Below are 22,922 nucleotides of genomic sequence, written 5' to 3'. Positions count from 1 at the left end.
CCTGTATAACGTATTGAAATTTCTTCAGGTCTCTTACTTTTTAAACAATAGTTATACAAAAGTTTTGAATTACCTCAAGATTTTCATAGTAGGTTGTAGAATAGTCATCTAAAAATTGGAAGGAAACATCTGAAAAGGAAAAGGTTTACTTGTCGCACCATCTGATGGTCTTCTCAGTTGAACATATACTGGCACCGGTTCCGTCACTTCCTGCCTGCTATATGCCGGTGTTCTGAATACTATTGCTGTCTATTAACATAAATCAAATTATTAAATTAACTCAACAAAGATATAGAATATATAAAATGCGTAATATTCTACGCAAACGTTAAATATTGTACATACTTGTCTATATATATCATCAGGTATAAAATCACCGAATCCCTCCCAAACCACTTGCTCGTCATTCTTCTCGAAAAATCTAATTTGTATATCCTTCTTTATCACCTTCTGGCATAATAAAATCATTTTCGTACCACCAGCGACCGACGCACTACAGTGACTGAGGTCGTGTATTGAAAGACTTGTCACATCTGAAATATTTAGTTATTTAAAGTATAATTAAACAAACTGATTCTCTTTCAAAATGAAATATAAAATATAATTAACTTGGACATACTTCTATTACGTATAACGTTAGATACAACTGGTTCTAATGGTGTATTTAACATTCCTATTTGTTCTCCCTCTAAAACAACTTGGAAGCACAACCGCAGTTTATTTAAATCAATACTATCAACATAGTTTTTATGTTCGAAGCCAGCTATTAAAAAATGAAATATTAATTATTTTATGTCAAGTACATCTAGATAAATCAAGTGGATTTCAGTTTACTTTGAAAGGGATCTATGCCAAGTTGCTCTCTTATTTCAAGTGCCTTCCTAATATTATTTTTGTTAACACGTTTAATACCAAACTGTGTAAATGTGATTATCGTATTTTCTAATGTCACTTCTACTGTACAAACAAATACGTGTTTACTTATGTTTCCCCCAACGAGATCATAAGGATGAGGTCTATAGGGCCAATCTTTTGTTACACATGATACTATAATTTTAGCTCGACCTGTGTATCCAACTATCTGTAATAAATATTATTTTTTATCATATACCATATTCTTTCCAAATATATTCTATTTTTCATCCTTATTACTTACTCTTATAGAAGGATATGTTTTGTGTGTTGGCTTACTTTTTACACCGTATATAGGAGTATCGCATTTGCTTTCACATTCATAAAGAAAGCGCGTAGTTGTACTATTCGGTTGTTCTATTATTTCAACGTATGGAAATAAACTTCTATTATCCATTTTCACTGACAATTGACCTTTCCACTAGACTATACTATACAAACGCACGATCAGTAATTTGAATAATTTAATCAGTATCAAAAATTATTTGATCTTTACTTTAGGTACCAAAAATTGTTAAGCTTTCTTTTTGTTATCTTACAGTTTCCGACTTGTAAAATTCGCAAATGTAAATTTTAAAGCTAGGAATTTACTGGTTCAGAAGTTATGATCACGATCGTAGATCGATATACTTGCGAGACACGTCTGTACTTAAGCATGTGCGAGAACCCAAATGTGCCGGAGCGTCGTATATTTGGGAACCCCAGATATCCGATGGCGACCGATTCGACCCAGAAGTCGCATGAACTGAGCTAAGTACCCGATACGTACATACGACTAGCATTTGGAGTATCTAATAAGATATGGTGATATTGCCTTTTTCGTCTTATTACTTCTACATTCTTCAAATTAAAACTGATTTTTTTGCCTTTAAGATCACCAACCAGTTCATGCGACTTAGCACTTATTCAATCATAATCATCACTGCAATGTTAATCAACAAACAGTCATATCGTACAACAATAACCAATGGAAACGTATGGAAACAACAATTTCCATATCTAGACGACGTATTATAAGTACAGCTACATGATCAATTAATGTTATATAGAGTAACACCAAATTATAAGAAAGGATTTCAATCGTTGGACAATGCTGGTAATATAAATATTTGTATTTTGCATTCATTATTACTTTTATTGGTGTAATAATATATAATTATATATAATATATCCAAAATATACGATAATATATAATACATCATTGTACTACTGTTTTGAAATAATAATTTATATAGCAGGTAGAGTGAAAGAGGTAGGTGGCACAAGCATTTTAGTTTAGAATAGACAATTGACTTGAGCCTCAGTCAACTTTATTCAGCAGAACTCGCCGATTTTGAAACTGCTCTTTCTGATTTATCCAGTAAATAATCCATTTCAGATTCTATTACGGTATTGGTATATTAAGAATCTATTTATTATATGATAGTACTTATCGAATAAATAAGAAATTAATTTGTTATAAAATCTAGTTGGAAACGAACAAAGAAACAAATGCAGGACCAATCAACACCGAACAAAATAATAACAATATAACAACAATAATAACCACCTAAACACCTTAACATTGAAGTGACCTTATTTTATTAGGTGCTGAAAATGCTGGTTACTGGCTGAGTACAATTCTGCATAAAATTCACACGTACGAACCATGTTCTATTGAGTTTGACCACAAACCTATATCATATTTATTTTTCCTCTTTGTTGCAATGATACATTTTATTACTAAATTAATAAACGTTAAGTAGTAAACGTTAGTAAACTTCCGTAAACTTTCGTAAACTTAGTAACTGTTACTAAATTTTCGGGCAATGTGAAGAAAACAATACTTGATGATTGGTCAAACCATACTGGTATTACACTGTTTGAATTTTACGCAACTGGAAACCTTTAATTTTTAACTATTTCTCATTTGCTACATTTTAGTAATAATAGAGAAACAGAGGTGACAGAAATAATGACAGTATAAGGAAAGTACGAACAATAGTAATTTATTTGAATAATTGATTCCAACAACTTTATACATGAAAATGTGATGTAAACATTGATGAATCACTTATGAAATATAAAGGACGTTTGAGATTTATCCAGTTTAGAAATTATCGAGAAATTTGTTCTCTTTTTTCTCTTAATTTCATTGCTAGTTATTAAAAAATTTTGTACAGCGAATAACTTTCTTTTTCTTTCCACGTGTTAAGACATTACGGCCATAAAAACTGAAGACAATAAGGCTTCAAGGATTGAGATATTTCCAAAATCTGACTGGTAAACAGAAAATCTACCATTTCAACGACCATCTCTAACAAATCCCTATCTATATGAAGTTTGAAGATTGTGTAAAATACCATATCCTTGCTTTCAAAAAGAACCTCTCAAATTTTATAGCTGTACCTGAATAATTCCGAATTATACAAAGAAGATGAAAGAATTGCCTAAGAGTATCATAAATTTTCTTTTTAGAATGAACTCTCCACCACTACATTGCCATGTTGTAGATATTTTTAAGCAAGAGGCTAGAACAGTTTTGGAAGAACAGAATCATTCCAACAGTCGACGAGAAACTTTCAAAGAATTGAAAATATTAAGTTAGAGTGTTGCTTGGTTGTATATTCTGTACAATGTGTGTAGTAAGTGTTACATGCAGTGTAGCAATGTTTATGTTGTAGCTATATTTATTACAAAATGTATACATTTAAAGAACTTCCGAACATGCATCTCTGTTACAGTGCGGCAGACGCAAAAGTGCGACGCTTATATTTTGTAACATAAACCAACTATTGTGGGATACCGGTATGTTAAAGTCTGCGGAATCTGGCGGATAACCCAGATGTGAGAGATAGGATGCTGTACCATATTCGGTCGGGAAAATAGCAGTACGTGTGTGATTTTGCTGTGGACATTCGCGGACAGGACAATCACGGTTTACGTCTCTGAATACCATGGCCTTCTTCTTTACGATTTGTACAAAGTAAGTTACCCATATATTATACAGATTAAGGATTACTGTGTGCCTCGCTGCTTAGGTCGACTTCCTTTCGTTTGTGTAAGGAGGTTTACTTGCGTGCAGGGGCATTTTGACCGATTTTTAATTGTCAATAATTAAAAAACAAAGCCGGAAACGCAATATTTTATTTTTAATTTTCGTCTTATTTCGACTTCAAAAATCACCCTTTAAATTTCCTGACACCTGTAGCCGAGCACCCTGTATATAGGAATGAAAGTTTAAGAAATGTCGATAAATTTTGTTCTTCAATATTAAAGGAATAGGAAGCATAAATATCAATGAAAGATATGATCGAAACGAAATTAATATGAAACGTATCGTAAAACACGAATAAACGAAAGAATAAATACACTTCTGTAAGATGGAAGCGAAATCAGTGTAAAACGTATCATGAAAACGAAATAAAAGAAAGAATAAACAAACGAGAGGACGAAGGACAAGCAGAGACATAAGTGTGTTTACTATAAACACGCTTCTGTAAGATAGAAGCAAAATCAGTGTAAAATGTATCGCAGAAACGAAATAAACAAAAGAACAAGTACACGAAAAGGTGAAGGACGAGCAAAGACATAAGAATGTTTACTATAAACATATATAAATATTATACTTCGATAAGGAGGTAAACAATATAACGAGTACAGTCGCAATACATAGATTTTAAATAATCGACTACGACCAATTCACATTTATGCCTACGACGTTTAAATCATATTCATCCATTTACTTATTTACTTACTTTTCATTTACTTTCTTATTTACTATTCAAATGGTGTCAAAATGTAGCAGTGATACTACTACGTTTGAAAGTAACTTAGATCTCCGCTGATATCTACTAGTAAATAATTTCATTGCTCATTTTAAGCTATAAAATGCTTATTATTATATGTATTTTACTTACATATACTATCCTTTAACAGCGAAACTCAGGATTCAAAAATTTACTTCCGGGATAGAACAGATATAAAGGAGGTTACTACTCTCTATGAACAATCGTCACGCATTGCTATCTATATTGCTTATGTGACATTCTAAGTTGGCAAACGAAAGAAATGTAAATCTCATTGATTTTAACGAAAGAAGCCAACCTACTGCACAAAGATGGAAAGAAGTCCTTTGGAAGGAATGCTCACTTTATTGATTATTTTCAACACTCAATACAATTGTGAAGTTAAGTACGCGTATTGGTAAAAAGTATCACATATACATAGAGAATATAGATAGAGAACAGTACCTCCTTTGACCCCGTGCCAATCCACAAGATTTTTTCTATCTCTATGTTATACTCGGACACAATCATATAGTCGAACCACATCTATTTTTATTATTAGATGAATATAGCAACATCCAAATACTTTATATTTATTATAATGTAATTTTACACTTTATATAATTATAAATTTATATATACATATATCTTGTGCTTTATCCATAGCTTTACTATTTAGGAATAAAAAAGTAAATAAATGAAACTTATAATCTTCCAAATTCTTATTTGTATACGATCTTTATTCAATTATGATATTTAACATTTTATAATCCTCATATTTTTCCTTGGAGTTCGCTAATATAAGCGTTCGGATACTTTCGTGAGCCATTATGTGTGTATAATATCGCGTAGCTTTTCTCCCTGTTTAACGGCAATGACAAAATTGAAAACGGCGATTGAACAAAATTTACTATTACTGCCCTTTTTACAATTTAAGAGTAATTGAAGACACAAGACAAAGATAAAATATTTGCAGTTTTCTTCAACGAGAAAAGATAAAAAACACCGAATATAGAATTGTATGACTTTTCCCTCTCTTACCTTCCTTTATTTTAATCAAAGAAAAGGTGTTGAAGAAAGAAAAAACACAAATACCATAAGGTTTATTCGTTTCATTAAACAATTTTCGTAATGTTTTTAGAGTAATGATACATGCCTATTTATGCGTAAGATGATTTCAACGACCATACAATGTATAAGTAAAATGTTTCGTTATGTAGCTACAAAAAGTAAAGAGAGATGATTACAAACTATATACATATTAAATTGTAGCAGACTTTAGTAGATTGTACTGTACTTAAAATAATACTCGAACGAGTGCATAAAATAAACACAAGTGAAACCAAACGACAGGTATCGCAGTATTGCATATATTACTTAACACAGTCTCGGAAAATATGATAGTCGACATAATATTAAAAAAAACAAGATACGATTTTTTTTTGTTTTTATAAATATGTATAAAAATGTAATAAAAACATGTATATTATTTCATATTATTTATCGATATCTCGTCAACGAATGAACAGGAGTGCGCGTGCATCATTTAAAATTTAATTAAGCGAGATTCGCGATATTGGGAAGTTGTTGTTAAATTTCAAAAAAAGCACAATTTTCTACGCGCCATGATATAGTATAACATGAAGGCGACCGTCCAAGAAATAAAATTGTACCAAGTAAAAGCAATAGCTAATCGAAGCATGACACCAGAGTCAGGCGGTTTAGCGCGATTCCAGGCGGAGTCATTCGGCTGTAAATAATCCATAAAATCAAAGATTGCTCCGCAAGAAAGTCTACGGTGAATAACCTGTAAAAAGAAGGAAAAATGAAATAATCGTGCTATAGAGATGGGTCGAAGATACAAAAGTGAAAAAAGGAACTATATATATAATAAATACATCATATTGTTAGCTTAACTAGACTTTCATGCTAGGGTAATATCAAGACGTACCTCGGCTTCGCGTCCAGTTGAACCTAAAATTTGTATCAGCATAACCCTATAATGGTCGCAAGTTTGAAAATAACCATCAGTTACTATTATTGCATGAGACAATGATAAACAGGCAAGTAATATCGCAAGAAAGACAAAAGGCATCCATTTTTGGTACGCCGTTACTCTTTGTCTGGGTCTCTCCTCTACTGTTGATGGCTCTCTGATTTCGAACACTCTGTGAATGTGAAAATATAGTGATCCAATTTTGAACAATACTATTAGCAAATACGATTTTATTTGATACATTCATATTAACGGATATCTAACAAATTTTATGCAAAGTTGTGTAAAAATACGAAGAGTTCAACTCTCAATATGACCAATTTCAGTCCTCTTTCTAATCGTACCTGCTATTATCATTGTTGGTTCGTACATTTGATTCCTTCCTTAAATAACCTCTATATCCATGATATCCGGCAAGACATAAATTCAGTACAGCCGTTGGTACCAAGCCGTATACACCAAATTTGCAGAGGTTTCCATTACCCCCCACAAAAGTACTGAAGGTGTTTTTAGAGTATAATATACAACCGCAATCGATGCTAATACAAACATCCAAAATGAATGTCCAGTGTTTCCAAAGGATGGCTATGCAAATCATCGATGTAAACGATGTAATTACACTGGAAATATACAGCACACTGAGAAATCGCTCAACTTTCTTTTGCAACATTTTATAAATGTATTTTCTCTCTTCTTCTTCTCCCTGCTTCTTCTTCTTCTATAGGAAACAAATGTCACCTAAGAATTAATATAGATATTGTATCAAATAACTTGATATTTCCCTTCTTCTTCGATTTTATCGTTTTAATCATTGTAATTCTGACTTGAATATAGATTATACGATTTTATTATTATTACTATAGGTTTACATTGTGATTCATGATTTTCTTCGCTACCACTTGTTTGTGTTCATTATTTCTCATCATTATATCATGTACGTATACATATACCTGTACATGTGTATATGTGTATACGATTTTAATTTTAATCTTGATATTTATTGTTCAAATATTAGTCTTAAATAATGTAATATGATCGAAATCAGTACACGCAAAATTATAGAATATTCTTTGATAAACCATACCCTCTTGCTTTTTTCGATTGATTTACAGTACGACAAACTAAAATATATAAAATATACTGGCTATATTGAAAATCACAAATAATAAAAAATATGAAAAATAAATTCGAAAAATTATTAAATAATCGAATAAGAAAGAAACAGACAAATAGAAATGGAAGTAAGAACACTGTGAAAAAGAGAAAAGGACATTGATACGAAGGAAAAGCGGAGAATAACGTTCTGATGAAAAATGTAATATAACAAGAAAAACAAGGAACCTATACTATTAACTAACGATAGCAATTTTGCGAAACTAACATTTTCTGAAATTTCAATACAAACGTGCGGGTACAAATGTAAAGTATTGTGTTAACGATTGGTTGTCTGTTCGTCAAAGTAAATATTTTCATAACTACTACCATTTCCTCCCGACTACTACTATTTTCGTAATAATGATTCATCGACAACTTTTCAATGTTTACCTTAAACAATATGAAATAGAATAACGTTATCTAAACTTGTCTATTAATGTACGTAGTAATTAGCGTTTCTTGATAAACGAGCAAACGGAACAATCAAGTTACATATATTAGTCCTGTTTTTATAATACAAATCAAGTAAAATTACGTAAAAATGAATGTTCGACGAATTAAAGAATATCTCGGAACAATTCATCCGATCCATGCAAATTCGTGATTAAACTTGTTTATTGCAGTTTTTATACCATGCATGTGTTCCATCGATGTATTCGGTCATAATTATGCACCAAATGCACATCTACACCTATTTCTCAACAATGAGATATTTTTGTAGCGCGATGGAAGGAGATGTTTAGCGCTATGTATTATACAATCCCTTACCCAAGTTTACTAAAGTTGATAATAGTTCAATGATGAAGTTTTTTGAAACGTCGTAGCACTTTATGAAAGAATACCTCCTTTTTTCTTTCTCTTAAAAGGTTATTCAGTTCCAAAATATATTTTTCTAATAAAATATTGCTTCCTTACTGATTCGAACAACTTTGGCTCACATCGAAGCGTTCATGTAAGCGTTCATGCTATAAACATATCGCGTGTTTCTTGTTCAAATAAGCCGTGAATTTTCACTAATACACTTATCGGTGCAATATCTATACGAACGTCAAAGAGCGTACCGAGTAAAGATCAAATATTTACCTTTTACAATAAATGTTTACGTCCCGTATAATATTTTTAACCGGCATTATAGAAATGATCGATTCCAATGTGCAATAATGCAAATCGGGAAAACGAGTTAAATTTTTATTTCCGTTTTACTATTCGTACTTTTACCGATTTTTTCATTATCAATCGAAACTCGCACGTCTATATTACATACACTACTAATGATACCATTTCTGTTGAAATAGTGATCAAATTTGAGCTGATTTAGTAATTAACAAATAATTTGAACGATCAGTCGTTACTTCTCTCGATTTTTCTTTTTTCACTTAAATTTTTCTCTGTTTTTCGAGAATGGTTGAGAACATGAAGATAAACTTTGATAAGATTATCGTGCCTTACCGATATATGATAGTAATCCAGATGTCACACGTAAACTGTACAGTCTGTCGGTATTGCTGATATAAATCTAAAACTATATATATGTATATATATAATTATATATATACACACACACACACACTTATAATTTCTATATATACAAAACACATGCGCGCGCACACACATACATATAACAACTATGTTGCATTATATATTATATTATTTGTATTGTAGATTAATTTGGCATATTTCATTAAACTGTTTATATTCTATAAAATTGTCCAACATGATTTTCTCTATGTACAAACAAATCATTTTCGTTGTGCAAATTTCTAGTAGCTCAAAATCTTCTTCCTCATAGTTCATTTAGATCTGTAAAAAAAAGTAAAGGAAAATGTGTGAGTAGGATATGCCCAATAACATTACGATTGTTTAGGTTGTATTAATCGTGCAATACGTGTTATCAGGATACTTAAAATGGAACAATCTTATGAAGAATACTAATAGAATTTGTTTTATTCAATCAGTTTATTTTTTGCTTCCATTATTTCATCTCTGGTTTCTTTCCTTTCTTTCATTTAAATTCTTTTTTTTACTTTTGATAAATTAACAAAAGGAAATTATATAATTTTCTAGGAAACAGAATATAATAAAAATCACTAATACAAATGCAATTTTGTGAAACTAAGATTAAAAAGGGCATAAGCACTTATTGAGACGATTTTTTACAGATATACATGAAAGCGAACATAATTTATTTTCACTATTATATATTCAGATGGATTGATATATTAAATAACAATTTCACTCAATGATACGATACAAACTTGAAGAACAATAAATAAGTAGAATTACTTTTATATACGAAATTGGTACATGTTAAAATAAAGATGAGGTTTAAAGGATATTGTTCGTAATTAATGTAATGAAAAATTGATTGTTTTCTGAATCACTAAAGCCATATAGTACTTAAACAAAGAGCACAAGAAATATAAGAACATATAAAGGTTTTTGCGATAAATATTTAAAAATATTCTGACAATATACTAAATGTATAAAGCTTAAACGTTTTTGACCAAAACAGGAATGGTAAAATTGATCATCGTTGGCAATGCCCGTAAAAATATTGTTTTTATGTAATTTATACCAATTACAGAATGTAAAATCTCATGTCATCTCCTTGTTAGTACTATTATGAAATTAAAACCTTTATAAGGAAAATATTCGGAATAGCCAGAGGTTTTGGTGTTACACACAGTCTTACGCCGGATTTACGTTGCGGTGCCTCAATTCCTGTAAGGCTTCCCGATTATTCCATAAGCAATATACAGATGCTATTGCCAGTCCTACACAACCACCTAATGCACATTTTTTCAAGCCAGCTGAAACAATTAATCAATCATTTGCACACTTTCGATAGATTAATCTTTTTTAGCCACATAAATATTACTTAAATGAAACTTACATGTAGATTTGAATAACATGCCTGTCCCAGTTGCTGCTGCTAAAGTATTCAAGGAATCATCCGTACCTCTGGCCCAAGATAACAGCACACCAAATCCACTATACATTACAGACACTATTCCAAACGTGTTTGCTAACGACGAACCACTTTTCATAACATGGTTGATTAATCTACCAAGAAAAGAATTATATACAATTTGTTGATATGTCATGGTACATATAATATAAAACTATCTATGTTACTAATACCAAAAAAGTATTAAAGTACATACTGAGTTCTTCTAAGCTTGCCAGTTTGATCAGCTAATGATGTTGCTTTAATTCCTCTATATAAACCAGTTGCACCGCCAATACCAGCTCCTGTGATACATGCTGCACCAATGTGAGTGAAAGCCAATTCAAATCTTCCTCTTCGTTTTACAGCTCCCTCAGGAAATATGTATTCTGGCTGACTTGGAGGAAGATACGCAGGATCAAAGTTTAAATATGGACTAAGTGGTGCTAATCCTTGTTGCGACTTAACTGGTAAATATGATGTAACATATTACAAAACACCTTTGACTTTGATATTAATATGAAATATCTAACTATACATATGACACTATACAAATTTTAAATAAAACAAATATTCTTCCAGTATTTTGTAAAATACTTTATTTATACATAATATTGAAATTACTGTTTTCTTTTAATACTCAATTGTTTATCTCCGATATAACAAATTTATTTAACGACTTCATTTTGAAAATACATCACGAGTATTTACATAAATTCTACACGTATGAACAGATATGAAATATTATAAAAAAATATAATAAAAAAACGGCAGTACATATCGCCTCATACTATACATATGTACAGTGCTGGACAAAAGTATTGGCACAGCAAGATTGTTATGATACAAATGCTTATAACTATTAAACAAATTGATTTAAACAAAAAACTTTTTGACGTATTTATTTATTATCTATCCTAGTTTATTACATAACAAGAGCAACAATATAAATAAAATAATACGCAAAATAATAACAAAAATATATTTTTTGAACATTTTATGGGTGGACAAAAGTATTAGCACAGTAGAATATTTACGCTTATAACTAATTACATAATAAACTTCTAATATTTTGTTGGCAGTCCTTTTCTTTTAAGGACTTCCTTTAATCTTCTGGGCATCGAGTGGACTAATTTTTTAGTGAATTCAGGTACAATATTGCTCCATTCCTGCAGAAGAACTTTCTTCAGTTCAGACTTGCTTGTGATATTATGTTTCCTAATTCTTTAATATTAAATTTATATAAGATGAATAAATCTTACAACGAAATTGCACAAATCATAAACAGAAGTCGTTTTACTGTGCGTTCAGTCATAAAACGCTTTAAAAGTGAAGAAAATCTAGAGAATCAAATTAGGAGTGGTCGCCCTTCTAAGGTAACAATTCGAGAAAAAAGGAAAATCGTAAATATTGTAAAGAAGGATCCAAAAACTAATTCGACTGAAATTGCTTCGATGTTAAAAGCTGAGTGTGAAAAAGAAGTAAGTACCAAAACTGTACGTAGGGTATTGAAGGATGCCGGTTATTCTGCCCGTGCAGCACGAAGAAAGCCCTACATCAGTAAAATAAACCAAAAGAAAAGAGTGGAATTCGCGAAAGAGTTTGTTACGAAAGATACTGATTTTTGGGAAAAGATCATGTTTTCAGATGAAAGTAAGTTTAATATTTTTAAATCTGACGGCAGAATATTAGTATGGCGAAAACCCAACACAGAGATGGACGAACTGAATCTGCAAGCCACCATGAAACATGGGGGTGGTGGTTTAATGGTGTGGGGATGTATGGCATCATCGGGTGTAGGAGAACTTATATTCATTGATGAGATAATGGATAAATATGTATATTTAAATATACTCAAGCAAAATCTTTTGAAAAGTACTCAAAAATTAAACCTCCCCAGGGATTTCTATTTTCAGCAGGATCGAGATCCTAAACATATGGCGTATATTGTTCGTCAGTGGATAATATATAATACTGCCCACACATTAAACACACCACCTCAAAGTCCCGATATGAATCCCATTGAGCACGTGTGGAACGAATTGGAAAAAAGAATTAGGAAACATAATATCACAAGCAAGTCTGAACTGAAGAAAGTTCTTCTGCAGGAATGGAGCAATATTGTACCTGAATTCACTAAAAAATTAGTCCACTCGATGCCCAGAAGATTAAAGGAAGTCCTTAAAAGAAAAGGACTGCCAACAAAATATTAGAAGTTTATTATGTAATTAGTTATAAGCGTAAATATTCTACTGTGCCAATAGTTTTGTCCACCCATAAAATGTTCAAAAAATATATTTTTGTTATTATTTTGCGTATTATTTTATTTATATTGTTGCTCTTGTTATGTAATAAACTAGGATAGATAATAAATAAATACGTCAAAAAGTTTTTTGTTTAAATCAATTTGTTTAATAGTTATAAGCATTTGTATCATAACAATCTTGCTGTGCCAATACTTTTGTCCAGCACTGTATGTACTTATATATTGAGGTTATACGATCATATTTAATTAATTATACTTGGCTTTGGATTTTACAATCTACATGTAAATTATGTCTCCCTAAGTAATATTAATATAATGTAATAATCACATTATTCGTGAATTGATAATATACATGACTTTAGTATTCAAAGAATTATTAACTTTTAACTTACCTGGTATATTTAAATTACCATATCTTCCACTGTTTATTGTACTTTTAACATTCTCATCACGTAAATCTATCATTTTCGATGTTAGACCGGTTAAATTTTGGTTTACTCTATTACCTCGTAGACTTAAGAAAGGCCTGGGTTCGTGTTCGCACGTTTCTTCATAAAATTAGTTTAAACCGCGTACTCTGAATATGTCGAGAATCATTTTCTGTAGGTCAAATGAAGTGATTAGAGATATCTATCGTAAAATATTATATATTTTTAGAAAGAGAGAGAAAAGAAGAGAGTGGAATAACAATAAAAAATTGTAGGTACGTACCAAACAAATATTTATGTAAAATACCTAAATGTGAATAGAAGAAAAGAACTATATTCATATTGTCTTCCTTTCTTTTATTTCATTATCTTTATTTTTTCTTAACATAACAATACATTATGTATAACTATCTTGTTGTAATTATTATTATAATGTAGATAATAAGTTCAGGAATTTAAAACAACAACCATAAATATTATATAAATTATTTATTGTTACATATAGTGAGATTTTAATTTAATCGCTTATTTGTAATAAAATTATTTCTTGACAATCCTATTTTAAATAACCCTATCAGACACATCAAACGTCATAAAAAATATTATTTGACATATCCACGTTTCGTGTAGAAAAATTAAAATAATCTTAAAATGTAGAAACAGAAAAATTATGTGATTTATATATTATATATTATTATATATATTATATATAAATTATATATTATCACTTATGTTAAAAAACATCTGAACTATCAGTCGTCGATAATTGAAAATATAGGTGGTTGTAGAAATCTATTTAGATAATAACAATAAATAGACATTTAGATACAGAGTAATATAAAAAAAGAATATATATATATAAATAACTAAAAACGAATATATATATAAAACATGATATGCTTATGATATAAAATAAAACATAATTTTATTAAAGTCTAACATACTTTGTTCCGACAACATGCAATGTAAGTACTTAAATACGCGTGTAAGTCGTCAAATGAAAATCAGAAAGTTCTTAATTAGAATCGAAATTAAAAGCAAGTTGATCGAATTTGGTCAGAATCGGAATAACGTAAAACAAACATATCGATCGCTGTTTCTTCTTTCTGATACTTTTCTACTTCTATTTCTATGTAGATAGATATCAGCAATCTCGTGTTCTGTAAACCGAGCGAAAAAGTGGAGGGGAAAAGCATTAAAGACACAGGCGACCTCTGTTGTGGGAATGATTGTGGGCGCGCACCAAACTATGCATTGCATAGCTGTTGAAAATGGCGTCAGGCTCGGAGGTGCCAGAATATTCGTCCCCAGCAAAACGACGAAAAGTTGACGGCATCGGTTACAACGGCGTCAGTTGCGTGAAACCTGATTTCCAAGATTGTCAGACGTCGCATGATACCCCCAATGAAGATCTCGAAGGTATTTTGATAAAAATATGGTCGATTCATTAATGAAATTTGCAAGATTGCAAGATGGCGGTTAAGAAGGCGTCCGCTTTTCTTCCGTGGTTATCGGTTCATTCGTAGTTGACTGAAGACAAGAGCCGCCATGACAGTTTCTGTGTATATCGCATATCTAACTTCGTAGTTCATTTTTCATTTTATCCAGTATATTATTGCGATGTTACTAAATTTTTATTTTGTAATCCAATAAAATTATTTGTTAATTAACTTGTTTCGAACTGCTCCCCCAACACATTCTTTATAGAAGTAATCGTAAGTGAAAATTCACTCGGTGAAAATAGAAAAACTAGTATCAGCGCGATATAAAGGTGTGTGCATAGTAAGATGTATTCGTCGAACGTTCACAGATGGCATGATAGACGATTTCATTATACACGATCCATGAACGATAGGTAGTTACGCGCTTTTCTATCCGATTTAACGGCATCCCGCCAATTTTTGAATATTTTCAAAATGATTTATTACCAATAGATTTTTATTTTTACTTGGATAAATACATCTATTTCTACATTATTACGTTCGATAAATCAAGAAAATATGAAAAAGTTGGTTTTGTGAGTTTTACTTTTCCTATAACCGTAATTAATGCAGGAAAATAGAAAATTAAAGGAAATAATAAGGAAAAAAGAAAATTGTATTTTAATATCTTATTGCTTATGTAATAAAGAAATACATAGTTAATGCTTTTACAGAAACATATGGTGGAGATAGTGGATTCAATGAATTAAGCGACGAGTCAAAATCAGCATCTATTTCACCAGATGCTACAAACTTAATGACAACTCCATCACGAATTGACTCAACTAGTGACGACACTGGTTGTCCGTAAGTTTAATTTATACATATATCATCCATTCTTTATTTACTTTGTTGTAATTAATTGTTGAAGTTTTACAAATCACAGCGAAATGTAAATTACCTCTCCCCTATGTAACATTCCAGAATTGACACAGCAGATGAGAAGGATGAAGTATCATCAACAGTTTCAAATTTATCTGATTTATCAGGACTCTCTGATTTTTCTGGTGAGGGTGATATTAATCATCAATGGAGAAATGCATCTTCATGGGTTCAGAAGCAAATGTTGATAGGTGCCGATCCTCGAGATCTTTTACATCATCTTCTCATGGATTCTACACAAATTCCAGAGCAGGTCGATGACCTGACTCTTTGGAAGGTGTGTAAAAGGAAACTATTTAATATTATTTAATAATATATTGTACATTGAAAGTTTTAATATCCGTTTCTTATTACCCAATATTTTATTTGGATGTATTTCAGATTATAATAAATATGATGTCAGAACCACCACGTCGGCAAAAATTGAAACATATAAATACTTTAACAGATGTTGTTAGATTGATACGTAATAGTAATAGAATAATAGTTCTAACTGGAGCAGGAGTAAGCGTTAGTTGTGGAATTCCTGATTTTAGAAGTAGAGATGGTATTTACTCAAGATTGGCACAAGATTTTCCAGATTTACCAGATCCACAGGTGATGCAACTATAAAATATGTTCTTTGATTTATCAATTTTATTTAGAAATTTCTTTTCTTCTACATTAATCATCATTTGTTCCATTAGGCAATGTTTGACATCAACTATTTTGGTCAAGACCCAAGACCATTTTACAAGTTTGCACGAGAAATATATCCTGGACAATTTAAACCTAGTCCTTGTCATAGGTTCATAAAAATGCTTGACAAACAACAGAAACTTTTAAGAAATTACTCGCAAAATATCGATACGTTGGAGCAAGTGGCAGGCATCGTAAATGTTATCGAATGTCATGGTGAGTGACGTATATATGTATGTACACGTACATACAATCTATATCATCTACATCATCTAATTACAATGTACTTACAATCAAAAATTTGTATCTCATTTTGGAATTAAATCGATTTTTTCACGATATTCAAGGTTCTTTTGCTACTGCATCGTGTACAAGGTGTAAATATCAAGTGAAAGCTGATGACATTAGAGAAGACATATTTTCCCAGAGGATACCATTGTGTCCAAAATGTCGAGTTAATACTTTGCCTCCCATTTCGGAAACTAATCTTAACGAAAATTATAAAGGTAATTATAAATATTAGACACTCTGATAACATTGACTGATGTTATGTGATCTATGGTCATTTTGTAGTCTTTTATTGCTAATTTCTCTGTGGTGTGGAAAATTAGCTACCTAGTGATAGTTTTTGCTATTAGTCTTTCCTGTAGCGCGTCGCGAGTCGGTGGCCATGAGAGAACATTATCTACTCTTAACGGAATACGTCTTCGCTAAATGATGTTGCCATTTACTCTGATCTACGCATAAGTTGATACATCAATTGTAACTACGAGTAAAACCTTGGCTTGTTTATAAGCATATAAGGTAAACTTTTAAAAGTTGCATCAAGTTACCCGTGCGTGCTGTTTAGCCAGATTTGCGGGGTACAGTTTACGATACGCCGTTCAAACGTTTCTCAAACTAAAAAGATACGATCTGTGTTTACGATCGAGTAAAACACACAGCGCAATCTGCTACGGCTAACGGAAATGTTAGTAACAGGATAATTTTCATTATAAATTTTTATAATTTACAGATTTAGTGACACAGGGTATAATGAAACCAGACATTGTTTTCTTTGGCGAAGGACTTCCGGATGCTTTTCACGATGCGATGGCCAAAGATAAAGATGAATGTGATCTTTTAATTGTAATCGGATCGTCATTGAAGGTCCGACCAGTAGCATTAATACCTTCCTCCATTCCGTCTCATGTTCCACAAATTCTCATTAATCGTGAATCGTTGCCACATCTAAAGTTTGATGTTGAACTCTTAGGAGATGGTGACATTATTATAAATCAACTCTGCCACTTGTAAGTAACAAATATCAGCGATTATGTATGTATATGTATATATATATATGCAAAGAGGAATGTTACATTATATATATATCTTTACATTTTTAAAGAATGGAGAATAACTACAAAGAAGTATGCTGGAACGATACGATCCTTAAAGAAGCAACACAGCTTTTACCAGTGCGTCACTTACCAGATGACGCTTGGGAGCAAAGTCAAGATACTACATCAAACACTGTGTTGTCTCGAGATAGTATGGAGACTGATTTTAAATTGCACGACTCATGTTCTATTGAAAGTCAAGACAGTCTAATGGTTCATGATAATGTCGTTGAGCAATACGTGGAAAATATGAATGCGCGCGTTTCTCCCTTCTGCAATGACCACACAAATAGTATGGAAGACAAGTTCAACCTGTTGGAGGAAAGTCCAAAGAGAAGATTAGGCGAGTCAAGTGTGGAAAGTAGTCCAAAAAGAATGAATTTTGGCAGCAACTGCATGTTAGATTTTAACTTGTGCTCCTCGAAGACAGAGAATACTTCAGAGAGTTCGGTCGATTATAAATTTCATACCGTTTCTGTAGAATCTACATCGAAGGATATCGGGAAAATTTACAGTTTAGAAGAGTGTCAAGTATTTCCAAGGATAATAGAAATCTCCTCGGAAAGTACATTATTAGATTCTACCTTAAAGCCACATCATTGCATCGAAAATAGAGCGTCGTTAAAAATTAATAGCGATTACTCTACGATGGATCCTATTGAAATTGAAAAAATGAATTTTAAACCGAGACAAGCTTCTATCGATTCTGCATTAGACTCCGGTGTAGGTGATAGTTGTAACAGCGTAGACAGTCGAGAAGATAAAACTAACAAAGAAGAATTAAAAAATGGAAGATTGGATCGGCACTATTGGCATTCTAAAGTACGAAAAAGTCTTGCCGTGAGATTACCAGGTATATATATATTTCTTCCTTTTATAATTATATAAAAATTACAATATATACATAAAAACAATTTTTACATTATATGTAAAAATATAAGTTGTATGTTGCAACTATTTCTTTTTACAGAAAATTCCTATTATCAGTTGGCACCTGGAAAGTATATATTTCCTGGAGCAGAAGTGTATTCAGATCCTGAAGAGTATGATCATTGTTCACTTTTCATAAATTCCGAAAGTTCAGATAGCGATAGTGATTCTTCATCCGTGGAAGAAGAAGAGGAGGATGAAGGTGAGGAGGAGGAAGAGGAAGATGAAGAAGATGAGGATGAAGGGAAAGAAGAACAAGTGGATGATGGCAATGATGAGGTGGGAGAAGTAGAGAAGCCAGATTTAAAAAAAGAAGGCCACAAAGTAGTCGGGGCTAATAAGAAGAAGGATGAACGAAAAGAAATAGTGAAAGAATATGGGAAAGGAGAAATAAACGATAAAAGGGAGATGGATAAGGAAGGGGAGAAGGAGAAAAATCAACGAAAAGCAATGAAAAGGGAAGATGAAAGGAGAAGCATGAATAAGTTTCAAAACGAGAATATTTTAGAAGACTAAAGAAATGTAAGTTTGTTATTACTTGAGAATTAACACAGACCAGAGTGACAAATTGGAATTGGGAAAGAAAAAGAATATTAATGCAGATACTAATGCTGATACTTACCGTGACTGAAGATATAAAATGAACAACAGCAAATTACTCGTACAGTTATGTACATTACTTAAGGTAAATTGTATTTAAGCAGTAACGTTTCAATTCTTATTATCTTCATCAAACTAGAAAGTTTGATGAAGCAAACAATAAATAGTTGGAGAAAAGTGCAATTTTTACCGCATTACACGTGTACAAACGTAGTAAGTACACATACAAAAAGAAAAAAGAACGGGGAATTATAAATAAGATATATGTTTATCTTTCAATAAGATCTGTTAGTAATTTAGTACAGGCTGATTCTCTCGTCAGTTAACTCGATGATAACGTAATGCCAATTATACCGTAAATCACATACTTTCGTTTTCGTTTTTCATGTATACATATTTTTGCGCGCGCGTACGCACAGAAAGAGGGGGAAAGAGCTATTTCTGCCCTAGATGCTGACACAAAGTCGACTTTTGATAACAGATCAAATCAAATCAGATCGACAAAGGCTGGCTTTTGATAACAGATGTAAATCGATATGGCATTATCACTGCGGTGGCATTGCCTCTGTATTAATTAACGAAAGTATCACCCTGTAAAATAGTTTAACGGTTTCTTTAAGTAAACAGCGTTTTACTATGAACTAGTCACAGGACATTGGAAAATACTGTGATTCCTTGTTTTGTATTTACATCAAAAACGTAGCGCAATGATTTAAATTCTTTTCTTTATTAAATAGTAAATTTCTTTACAAACATGTTTATCAATATAAAAAGATCATTGATATTGATGATGCAACAAGATCTTCAAATATCTTACAGTTTTTTGATTTTCAAAATACCCAAACTAAATATTTTCAGTGAATTTAATAATTTGCAAATAATTGACGGTTATACTACAGTAATTCGCATTGTCACACACACGCGCGCGCGCACACACACACACACACGCACGCACACACACGATAAATCATTGCGATAATTTTTGAATAAGCAATTAAAAATTTGTAAAAAGCCTTTAGAAAATGCAAAAGAAAGGTTGTGCAAATATGTCTATAAAACAGAAGGACGAAAAACTGCGGTTTTACTAAATTGATTAAGAAAGTAAAACTATCCATGACTCACTCGCGATAGATACTATACTCTCTTTATGTATATTCTAATGTTCTTTCAACATTGTATATAATATTTGATATTATTTCTTCTATTTTTCTTTGTTTCTTTTGTTTTGTCGCATACTAATATTACAAGTTTGGGAACCAATATGTGAAAAGAATTTGATTCAGAGATATAATTCGTAAATATAACAAAAAATAGATAATAGATATTCTGAATATTGTGCAATTGTAGAAGGATAAAGAAGATCTAGAACGTATTACGTGGTTTATTCTGGGGAAGGAAACAATACGTACAATGAGTGTTGAATGCATGCGATAAAACAATGCACATCAATGTTTACTCATTGAAATAGAAATACAGAACGATGTAGCTGTAAAGAATGAATTCTCTTCAATTTGGAATATGTTACAAATATATGCATTGTTACTTGTGCATAATTAGTTTTTGTGAAAAGTATTTAACCGGTCGTCTTAAGAGAAAGTTTAATAACAGACAATGAACAATTCCTTCTCTTAGTAAAAAGGAAACATAAGGGAAGAAAATTCCATGGTAAATTAGTATTTGCTTTAACATTTGAACTATTTCTACTTATTACTATTATTTTGCTCTTACGATTTATATTATTATAACATGCTATTATCATTAAACATTTTGCTATTGCATTTAATGTGCATTAGCAATTATTTATGTTCTGTAAATTATTATGTAAGTTAAGGAAATCGAAAGAATATCGTGTGTTAGATGTTCGAGAACTATGTATTTTTAAATACTTTATTTGATAATGTTTACGAATATGCGAACAAAAAGTATTAATTATGTCACAAGACTTGTAGAAAAGAGTACATCGATACGTTTGGAATAACATTGAATGAATGAATAATCGTATGCGTGTGTACACGCGCTTGTATGTATGTGTTGTATGTACAATTATAAAAAAATTTTCAAAAACTACAGGAAGGTGCTCTGTATATTGTAAAATTTTAGCGTTGGAAAGTAAGAAAGAGAGAAAGAAAGAAAGAAAGGAAACCGATTAATGATGAAGATGAATACAGTCTAGAAATAGTTTTAAGTTTTAGCGATAAGTTTCTGATTAAACCTGAAGGCAAAATTAGTCCCAATGAGGTCATACTGAATGTGTCTAGATTTGTTAGGTTTTGATTTTTTTTCATTGGAGCACGGGCGAATGTACAAAGCAATGTTGGATAGTTTTGGCATTGCGTGTTATTTTTATATGAAGAAAGAAATCAGTGAATGAGTATGAACGAGAGAAAGAGAATGAATAAGATAGAGAGAGATGATAGAATAGTAACAGAATTAAAAGAGAAAAATAATGAGAGAAGAATATGCGACGATATCTGAGAAATTGGATGTAATGAATGTAAATTACTTCTGTTATATGGATCATGTGCTTGTAGCAGCATGCGTGTATGTATAGGCACAATCGATGCCCTCTTGAAATGTATCGTCGCCATATTTATTAGGAAAGAACGAAATAATTATATGAAAATTTATTATACTTACTAGAGAACAAAATAATTGTTCAAAAAAGCGTTATGCTTAAAGTCCAAGATACACGTATGTGCGTGTGTGGGTAGTTGGACTCGCATATGCACATACGTGTGTATATAAGTGTATACATACTATATGTATACGAATATGTAAACGTGAATATGTGTGCGTGTAAATGAGAGGGAGAGGGAGAATGAGTGTATGTCCGCCACGAGTAGGAAACAAATGAGATTACTATATCACCAAGGATAATTCATGATTTGTTAAATACACTTTCAACATGTTGCATGAAGCTTTATTTTTTATTAGCGAAACATATAAGGATGTAACGGAGAAATTGTTGGAACATTGAACTTTGCTAAAACATCTTGAATAATTCAAATGAGAGAGTGTAGTCAGTTTTATAAAATTTATAGGATATATTTTTCGCTATGTACAAATAGCTTTATTTATCATTGTTTTCTAAATCGATACGCAAGAAGTATAAATTAGGAATTTTTTAAAGCCTCCGTCATTTGTCTTTATTTATTTAAAATTCACATAAATAAATAAATATATAGTAGGTAGGTAAGTTGATAAAGAGTAAATAAATACATAACTAAAAAGGATATGATTAGGTAGATAAGTAGGTAGGCATGTAGGCAAATATTTTATAGATAGCTACACAAGCAAGTAAATAGATAGGGTAGGTAAAAAGCAGGCAGACAGGCAGGTACAGAACAGAAACGTATAAATAAAAAAAAAAGTAAGATACATATACTATACATATACTGCACGCAGTATGCATACACTTTACGTGTACGCAAAATATGTTGAATGCACAAACGGTGTATATATGAATGTACGTATACACGTAAAATATGTATAGAAAATTAA

At 31.4% G+C, this 22,922-nt stretch overlaps 4 protein-coding genes across 7 annotated transcripts; 1 reads left to right on the top strand and 3 right to left on the bottom strand.

The window, feature by feature from the left end:
• Positions 1 to 93: 93 nt before the first annotated feature.
• On the bottom strand, positions 94 to 1,447 carry LOC132910023 (embryonic polarity protein dorsal-like). The gene is made up of 5 exons (XM_060965380.1): positions 1,157 to 1,447; positions 835 to 1,081; positions 610 to 763; positions 346 to 523; positions 94 to 249 (listed from the first exon to the last, which is right to left on the bottom strand). The coding sequence occupies exons 1-5, from the start codon at positions 1,307 to 1,309 to the stop codon at positions 109 to 111; spliced, it is 873 nt and encodes a 290-aa protein (XP_060821363.1). The 5' UTR covers positions 1,310 to 1,447; the 3' UTR covers positions 94 to 108.
• Positions 1,448 to 5,398: 3,951 nt separating this feature from the next.
• On the bottom strand, positions 5,399 to 9,351 carry LOC132909996 (uncharacterized). 2 transcript variants are annotated; one of them, XM_060965304.1, is made up of 4 exons: positions 9,280 to 9,351; positions 7,020 to 7,393; positions 6,631 to 6,847; positions 5,399 to 6,486 (listed from the first exon to the last, which is right to left on the bottom strand). In XM_060965304.1, exons 2-4 carry the CDS (start codon positions 7,343 to 7,345, stop codon positions 6,277 to 6,279), a joined length of 753 nt encoding a protein of 250 aa, XP_060821287.1. In that variant the 5' UTR covers positions 7,346 to 7,393; positions 9,280 to 9,351; the 3' UTR covers positions 5,399 to 6,276. The 2 variants fall into 2 exon arrangements, with proteins under 2 accessions (XP_060821287.1, XP_060821286.1); XM_060965303.1 differs by having other exon boundaries at positions 7,020 to 7,413; positions 9,280 to 9,349.
• Positions 9,352 to 9,506: 155 nt separating this feature from the next.
• LOC132909997 (mitochondrial import inner membrane translocase subunit Tim23) lies at positions 9,507 to 13,624 on the bottom strand. 2 transcript variants are annotated; one of them, XM_060965305.1, is made up of 5 exons: positions 13,436 to 13,624; positions 10,995 to 11,244; positions 10,724 to 10,893; positions 10,523 to 10,640; positions 9,507 to 9,630 (listed from the first exon to the last, which is right to left on the bottom strand). In XM_060965305.1, exons 1-5 carry the CDS (start codon positions 13,506 to 13,508, stop codon positions 9,621 to 9,623), a joined length of 621 nt encoding a protein of 206 aa, XP_060821288.1. In that variant the 5' UTR covers positions 13,509 to 13,624; the 3' UTR covers positions 9,507 to 9,620. The 2 variants fall into 2 exon arrangements, with proteins under 2 accessions (XP_060821288.1, XP_060821289.1); XM_060965306.1 differs by having other exon boundaries at positions 10,515 to 10,640; positions 13,436 to 13,622.
• A 993-nt stretch (positions 13,625 to 14,617) lies between these two features.
• On the top strand, positions 14,618 to 22,338 carry LOC132909992 (NAD-dependent protein deacetylase sirtuin-1). Of its 2 annotated transcripts, none has more exons than XM_060965293.1 (9): positions 14,618 to 14,890; positions 15,627 to 15,759; positions 15,877 to 16,111; positions 16,216 to 16,431; positions 16,521 to 16,728; positions 16,860 to 17,018; positions 17,528 to 17,804; positions 17,900 to 18,744; positions 18,862 to 22,338. In XM_060965293.1, exons 1-9 carry the CDS (start codon positions 14,743 to 14,745, stop codon positions 19,335 to 19,337), a joined length of 2,697 nt encoding a protein of 898 aa, XP_060821276.1. In that variant the 5' UTR covers positions 14,618 to 14,742; the 3' UTR covers positions 19,338 to 22,338. The 2 variants fall into 2 exon arrangements, with proteins under 2 accessions (XP_060821276.1, XP_060821277.1); XM_060965294.1 differs by having other exon boundaries at positions 14,748 to 15,326.
• Positions 22,339 to 22,922: the final 584 nt, after the last annotated feature.

The sequence above is a fragment of the Bombus pascuorum genome, chromosome 8 (genome assembly GCF_905332965.1).
Source record: "Bombus pascuorum chromosome 8, iyBomPasc1.1, whole genome shotgun sequence".
Taxonomy (NCBI): Eukaryota; Metazoa; Arthropoda; class Insecta; order Hymenoptera; family Apidae; genus Bombus; species Bombus pascuorum.
This window is presented reverse-complemented; position numbering and strand designations above follow the sequence as displayed.

What these genes read in the sequence shown, in the direction of transcription:
- LOC132909992 (XM_060965293.1), top strand. Translation starts at nt 14,743, where the DNA reads ATGGCGTCAGGCTCGGAGGTGCCAGAATATTCGTCCCCAGCAAAACGA. An exon ending in ATGACCTGACTCTTTGGAAG is followed by an intron (nt 16,112 to 16,215) that starts GTGTGTAAAAGG and finishes GATGTATTTCAG; the next exon opens with ATTATAATAAATATGATGTC. An exon ending in AAATGTTATCGAATGTCATG is followed by an intron (nt 16,729 to 16,859) that starts GTGAGTGACGTA and finishes ACGATATTCAAG; the next exon opens with GTTCTTTTGCTACTGCATCG.
- LOC132909997 (XM_060965305.1), bottom strand. Translation starts at nt 13,508, where the DNA reads ATGATAGATTTACGTGATGAGAATGTTAAAAGTACAATAAACAGTGGA. An exon ending in TGGTAATTTAAATATACCAG is followed by an intron (nt 11,245 to 13,435) that starts GTAAGTTAAAAG and finishes CATATTTACCAG; the next exon opens with TTAAGTCGCAACAAGGATTA. An exon ending in CATGTTATTCAAATCTACAT is followed by an intron (nt 10,641 to 10,723) that starts GTAAGTTTCATT and finishes TAATTGTTTCAG; the next exon opens with CTGGCTTGAAAAAATGTGCA.
- LOC132910023 (XM_060965380.1), bottom strand. Translation starts at nt 1,309, where the DNA reads ATGGATAATAGAAGTTTATTTCCATACGTTGAAATAATAGAACAACCG. An exon ending in AAACATATCCTTCTATAAGA is followed by an intron (nt 1,082 to 1,156) that starts GTAAGTAATAAG and finishes TATTTATTACAG; the next exon opens with ATAGTTGGATACACAGGTCG. An exon ending in CGTAATAGAAGTATGTCCAA is followed by an intron (nt 524 to 609) that starts GTTAATTATATT and finishes AGATGTGACAAG; the next exon opens with TCTTTCAATACACGACCTCA.
- LOC132909996 (XM_060965304.1), bottom strand. Translation starts at nt 7,345, where the DNA reads ATGTTGCAAAAGAAAGTTGAGCGATTTCTCAGTGTGCTGTATATTTCC. An exon ending in ACCAACAATGATAATAGCAG is followed by an intron (nt 6,848 to 7,019) that starts GTACGATTAGAA and finishes TCACATTCACAG; the next exon opens with AGTGTTCGAAATCAGAGAGC. An exon ending in CAACTGGACGCGAAGCCGAG is followed by an intron (nt 6,487 to 6,630) that starts GTACGTCTTGAT and finishes TTCTTTTTACAG; the next exon opens with GTTATTCACCGTAGACTTTC.